The 6769-nt window shown below is 41.5% G+C and overlaps 1 protein-coding gene across 2 annotated transcripts in view; it reads left to right on the plus strand.

Annotated features, from left to right (window-relative positions):
- The window catches only part of NAE1 (NEDD8 activating enzyme E1 subunit 1), a 51527-nt gene that overhangs the window by 693 nt on the left and 44065 nt on the right, over positions 1-6769 (plus strand). The window contains exon 2 of one of the 2 annotated variants that reach the window (XM_069085823.1): positions 6575-6678. In XM_069085823.1, the coding sequence (XP_068941924.1) occupies positions 6575-6678 (104 nt within the window). Of the gene's footprint in view, positions 1-6574; positions 6679-6769 lie in introns of those variants that run through there. The other variant, XM_069085824.1, reaches the window with a different exon arrangement.

Genomic DNA, 6769 nt, shown 5'->3' on the forward strand with positions numbered 1-6769 from the left:
AGGCCTGGGAGCCTTGAGTGTCAGAGCAGAGAGAGAGGCCTGGGAGCACTGAGTGTCAGAATAGAAAATGTCAGAGCAGGTAGAGTCAATAGAGTATGGAGGATCAGACCGTAGAAAGTCAGGGCAAACAGGTGTCTTAAAGCATTGAATTTCAAAACATAGAAGTCAGAACCGAGCATATCCTTAAAACATGAAATGTCAGAATGAGAAGAGACCTTTGAACATCCAATGTCAGAGCAAAAGGGACATTGGAACATTCAAAACTGGAAGGGAACTTGGCACCCAGAATGTTAGAGATGGAGGAGACCTAGAGATGGGGAAGTTGGTACCCAGAGGATCACTTGCCCTTATCATACAGCTGCCAAGTAGTGCAGCCAGGATTGAAATCCAGCTGCTCTGACTCTATCTTGCCTTCCTTTGTGGGTGAGTGTTTCCATCTCAGAGTCCTTTAGGAAAGGAGATTTCCCACCCCCTCTCCAAGTAAAATACTTGCTTTTTGTACCCTCTTCCTTCCTCCTGTTCTTCCCCCACATCTGCCCTCAGACTGAAGGAGAGGTAAGGATGGGAGACTCACTCTGGGGCCCAGCTGGACAGGGCCTTGGATATGAGTCCAACTACCTCACCGTGCTGATGCAGAAACAGATGCTCAGAGAGCAAGAAACTTGCGTAATGTGACAGTGACATCAGCAGAAGTCAGGGCTCCAAAGTACCCTTTACTGCTGTCCCAGATTTTTGTCTTCCTCTTCTTTTCATTCTTCCCCATCCCTTAGCCTGAAAAGTTAAAGTTACAAATCTGTCTTGAAGTGGTTGCCTTTTCCACTTATTTGAAACAGCACTACCCTGGTGCCAATTACAGGCAGTGTCTGGGGGCTGTAGCAGGGCAGCTTCCTTAGGCTGCACCTAGGGGTTTTAGCTTTGTAAACCATTGTGCATGTGTTTCTGTATTGTGTGCATGCGCCACAGTGTGGGTGATACAAGGATTTATAAAACAGGGTTCCTTGCTTCTAGGAAGCTTAGAAGTATGGTTTCCAGGCCTTCCTCTTCAAGTCCCTGAGAGAAGAGAGCAAGTTAGTCAGAGTCCCTGAACTCAGACTTTTAGTGTTAGAATCTGGGCTTTTACAATATGAGCATAAGTGAATGTGATGGAGAGGTAATTCAGCAAGCATTAATTCTGTGCAACAGATTGTGCCAGGCACAGAGCTCAGAGCAGCGGGCAGTGCCTCACTCCAGTATGTGCTCCAAACTGCGTTAGGAGTTCGTATGCAAATAGCACACGCTGAGTTTCGTTGTCATCTCTCATAAGAGATCCAGCTTTTCACTTTCTTTCACCCCGGCAAGCTTTTCTGTTCACTGGTTTGCAGGTAATAATTGTGAGCACTGGGGATGGTAGGAACATTGCAACAATGTCCCTGCTACCATGAACTGCAATCATTGGGTCTTTACTTTCATGTTCTGCACTTTCCCTGAAATCGAGCTTCCTTTGCTAAGCCAGTCAGCCAGCGTATATTGAACACCTGCTAGGTGCCAGGCACCATGCTAGGCATTAAATACAAAGACAGATACGAAACAGCCTTGCCCTGAAAGAGCATCCATCTTAGCAGGAGAAACAACTGGGAAGCATATAAGTAGTTATAGTATATTCACAAAATAATTAGAAGGGAGTTTTGGGGGGGTGGGTTAACAAGTGCAGGGATTAGGAAGAGCCTTGCATAGGAAGTTTAATTTAAACTGACTTGATTCCAAAAGGCACAGAGGTAAGTAGGGAGCATGTTCTGGGATTGGACTATAACCTGTAAAAAGCATAGACACTGAATATGGATTATCATGTGTAAGGAACAACATGAATGCCAGTTTGACTTAACTGTAGAGTGTGTAAAAGGGAATAACTTTTAATAATCATGGAAAGGTATATTGGAACCAGGTTTTGAAGGACCTTGCATGTCAAACAGAAGAGTTTGTATTTGGTGCTACAGGTAATAGGGAGCCATTGTAGTTCATGAGCAGGTACTGACATGGTCACACTTGTTCCTTAGGAATATCACATTAACAGCTTGATGGAGGATAGATCAGAAAGGGGAGAGACCGGAGACCAGTCATGATAGAAGGAATATAGCTGAATTCTCCCCCACAACTATTCTACAAAGATTTAGAAAATGCAGCAGACTAAGTCTTGATTGGCAAATCCAAGAAAAAAAATCACAGGGGATCATTTTCCAGCTCATATCAGCACAGGGAAACAGACAAAGGTCTTTAGACACTGGGGATAGGGTTTGATGAAGAACAGAGAATGCACAGAACATTCTAGCACAGGGACTTAAAGAGGGCCTGTCTTTACCTGTGCACTAGGGCAAGAAGAGGTCCCAGATCTGGCAGAGGGGCCCGACCTTTTGAAGGGGAAGGAAGAATCTTTTGCCAGTTGGCAGCTCTGTTGTTCACTAATCTCTCAATGCTTAGTCACAGATCCATTTTGGACTGAGGAGGGGATTTGCACCTAGAGCTAATAGCCCAGGGCAAGGAACAGCCTTTGTATTCAGCTAGGAGCAAATAAAGAAGCAAGCAGCAGCTGTGAGGCTTTCACCACATCTCTGGCCTTAACACAAAATCTGAAATCGGTAAGACTGGAAGAATGAGCATATAAAAAAATCCTACGATAAAAATCTGTTAAAGTAGTAAGGGACACTCAAGACCCAGACCAAGAAGAGAATGATCCGAAAATGACTATAAAGCAGAGAGACTCAGAAAAAACAGCTTGGGCACAAGTTCAACTAGAATTCCTAAAGAGATGAAACAAGATTTTAAAAATAGCTAAAAATGATTCTGTAAATGAAATGAGAATGCTAGAGGAAACAATTGGAAAAGAAATTAATGTTATGGAAAAAAATGGAAAGAAAATGAATAACTTGGCACAAAGCTAGAAAACCTTAACCAAGCAGCAGACTCCTTGAAAATTCGAAAGGAATAAAATTATCACATGAAACAATAATGAATATTAAAGCAAAGTCAAAAAACTGGAAAAAATAGAGGAAAGTATGAAGTATCTTATATAAAAACCAACTGACCTGAAAACACATTAAAGAGAGATTATTTAAGAGTCACTGGACTACTTCAAGGCCATGACCAAAAAAGAGAGCTTATGATTTCAAGAAATCATATAAGAAAACTGCCCAGATCCCCTGGAGCCAGAGAACAAAGTACAGGTAGAAATCCATCTGTCACCTCCTGAAATAAAGCCCAAAATAAAAAGTCCCAGGAATATTATAACTAAAATCTAGGGCTTCTAGGTCAAAGAAAAAAAAAATGCTGTAAGTAGCCAGAAAGTATTTAAGTACTGAAGAACCATAGTCTGGAGCATGCATGATTTAGCTGTTGCCAATAAAAAGTAGCAGACAGCTTAGAATGTGATATTCCAGAAGGCAAAAGACAGGGGTGGGGAACCTGTAGCCTTGAGGCCACATGTGGCCCTCTAGGTCCTCAAGCCCATATGGCCCTTTGACTGAACCCAAACTTCACAGAACAGATCCTTTTAATAAAAGGATTTGTTCTAAAACTTGGACTCAGTCAAAAGGCCACACTTGAAGACTTAGAAGGCCACATGTCGCCTCAAGGCCAAAGGCTCCCCACCCCTGACTGGGCTCATAACCAAGAATAACTTAGCCAGTAAAATTAAGTACAATCCTATGGGAGGGAAAATGGACTTTTAATGAAAGAGTATTTCCAAGTATTCCTGATGTAAAGACCAGAACAGGAAGCATGGAGAGGCAGGCAAGAGGAGGTAAGAGAAACTGAAAATGGTAAACATGAGTGAGCAATAATAAGAGACTAAGCAAAGCAAGGATGGACTACTTACATTCTGATAGGGGAGAGGATACATGTATCCGCTCAGAACCCCATCATCAGGGGTCATAGAGGGGGTCTAGGAAGATAAAGGGTATTTCAGAGGTTTGGTTTTTCTTTCTTTCTTTTTTTTATTTTTAAAGCAATCAGGGTTAAGTAACTTGCTCAAGGTTACGTGGCCAGGTGTTTCTGGGTGGGTGCTAAGTGTCTGAGCCCGGATTCGATCCCAGGTCATCCCGACTCTGGGGCTGGTGCTCTTACTCGCTGTGTTACCTGGCCGCCCCTTTCTTTCTTTTTCAATGGCAGTGGGAGGGAGAAGGTGGATTTCTGTCAATTAAAAATTAATTTAAAAAAGAGGGTGTAGGTTTAATGCAGCTAAGATTAGAAGGGAAACAGTTAAATGGGGGGGGGAAAGCAACATTTGCATCAGGTTTATCTGATAAAGCATGGTTCAGACTCAGGTCTTTCTGATTTCAGGTACAGCTCTCTTATCCACTGTGCCACCTAACTGAGTTGTTATACTACTACTGATCAGCTGAAGTATTTGTTTCATTTCCAAGAGATATAAGAAAGTGATTCAAATTTGTAAGAATAATTGGTAAATGGTTAAGAGATATGAATAAGCGGTTTTTGGAGGAATAAAATCCAAGCTTTCAGTAGCCAAATTAAAACAAAAAATATGTCAAACACTAATAATTAGAGAAATGAAAATCAAAGCAACACTGTTTCCATCTCACACCCCAGTTTCACAGAGTTGAGAAAGAAAAATGCCAGATATTGGATGGACTGAGGGAAAAGAAGTACATTAATTCATTGTTGGAAGAGCTGTGAAGTGGGCCAGCTATTCTGGAAAGTTATTTGGAAATGTACCCAACAAACTACCAAACTGTTTATTTCCTTTGACACAGCAGTGCTACCAGTACTAGACCAATACCCACAAAGACATCAGTCAGAGCAAGAAGAAAAGGACATATGTATGTAAAAACATTTATAACAGCTCTCTTTGTGGTGTCAGAGAGTGGGAAACTAAAGGGGTGCCCTTCAGCTGGGGAATGGCTTAACAAATTATGGTATTTGAGTGTAATGAAACATTATTGCACCATAAAAAATGACAAAAGGGACAGTTTCAGGGGAACCTGGGAAGCCTTATGTGAACTGATGCAGAGTGAAGTGAGTAACACCAGGAGAACAATTTATGCGATCACAACAAGGTTGTAAAGACAGACAACTTTGAAAAACTCAAGGACTGATCAGTGCAATGACCAACTCTAATTCCAGAGGACTGATGATGAAATATAATGCCCACCTCCTAACAAAAATAAGGGAGTAAGACATACATTTACATATGACCAGTGTTGGAATTGGCTTGGCTTGACCAGTCATATTTCTTGCAAGGGTTTTTTGGTTTACTTTTTCCCCCTTTTGGGGGAGTGGAGTAGGGAGGGAAAACAATACTTGTTAATTGAAAAAATAAATGGTAATTTAAAAAAGAAGGCTATTAGAATAGTCCAGGTACAAGGTTATGAGGGCCTAAAGGAGGATGGTGGCCATGTAGATAAAAAGAAAGGGACAGATCTGACATGCTGTAGAGGCAGAATCAACAAGATTTGTAAGCTGGTTGACAAAAATAGGAAAGTTTGGGAAAATGTTAGGTTTGAGGGAAATGCTAATGAGTTTTATTTTAGACACATTGATTTTGAGATGCCTTATAGATATGCAGATTGAAATGTCCAGTAGGCAGTTAGTGATGCAGGACTGGAACTCTAGAGTGAGCCTAGGGCTGGAGATATAGACCTGGGAGTTAATTTGCATAGAGATGGTCAGTGAATCAATGGGAGCTCATGAGGTCAGCCCTAAAGAGGATAAGGAGGTGGCCAGGTGGCACAGCGAGTAAGAGCACCGGCTCCAGTGTCAGAATGACCTGGGGATCGAATCCAGGCTCAGACACTTGGCACTCACCCAGAAACACCTGGCCGTGTAACCTTGAGCAAGTTACTTAACCCCAATTGCTTAGGGATGGTCAGGTGGCTCAGCAAGTAAAGAGCACTGGCTCCAGTGTTGGGATGACCTGGGGATCAAATCTAGGCTCAGATACTTAGCACCACACCCAGAAATAACTGGCAGTGTAACCTTGAGCAAGTTAGTTAACCCCGATTGCTTTAAAAAAAAAAAAGAGGATGAGGACAGGCTTCAGGCACACCCAAGTGAAGGGGTAGATATGGATGATGATCCAGCAAAGGAGGCTGAGGAATGGTCCTCCAGGATGGAGAATCATGATGGAGCAGCAGCAGTCTGATGAAAGTATCCAGGAACAGAAGTGGTTAGGAATATTGAATGCTTCTGGGAGGTCAAGAAGAATGATGCTTGAGAGAAAGCAGTTAACTTTGGTAACAAATAGTGCATCGATAATTTTGGAGAGAGAAGTTTCACTCGATTGATGACGTCAGAAGGTAGATTGCAGGAGGTTGAGAGATGAATGAGAGGAAAGAAAGTGGAGGTATTGAGTGTAGACAGTTTTTTTCTAGGAGTTTGGCTATGGAAGGGATTATTAATAATCAGCATATTAATAAGGAAAAGTGTTACCTGTAGGAAGAAGATGTACATTAAGATTGAAGATACTCTTTCCTTGTTAATGAGCAGTAAAGTGTATGTCAAAATTTTCTGTGCCCTTTAAGTTTTTGCAGCCTCTTTGTGAGAAACATCAAAAATATTTGAAGTTTCTTTGTTTTTTGTTTTGTAGATTATGGGGTGATCATGGACAAGAAGCTTTGGAATCTGCTCATGTTTGCCTAATAAATGCAACAGCCACAGGAACAGAAATTCTGAAAAATCTGGTATTACCAGGTGATGTATATGAATTACAACATTCTGTGGGAATATTATAAATATGTATATATACGTATATGTGAACATATATGTATGTGTGTATATATAC

Source organism: Petaurus breviceps, unplaced genomic scaffold (genome assembly GCF_028583685.1).
Source record: "Petaurus breviceps papuanus isolate PSGF00001 unplaced genomic scaffold, PetGlider_PUasm1.0 176, whole genome shotgun sequence".
NCBI lineage: Eukaryota > Metazoa > Chordata > Mammalia > Diprotodontia > Petauridae > Petaurus > Petaurus breviceps.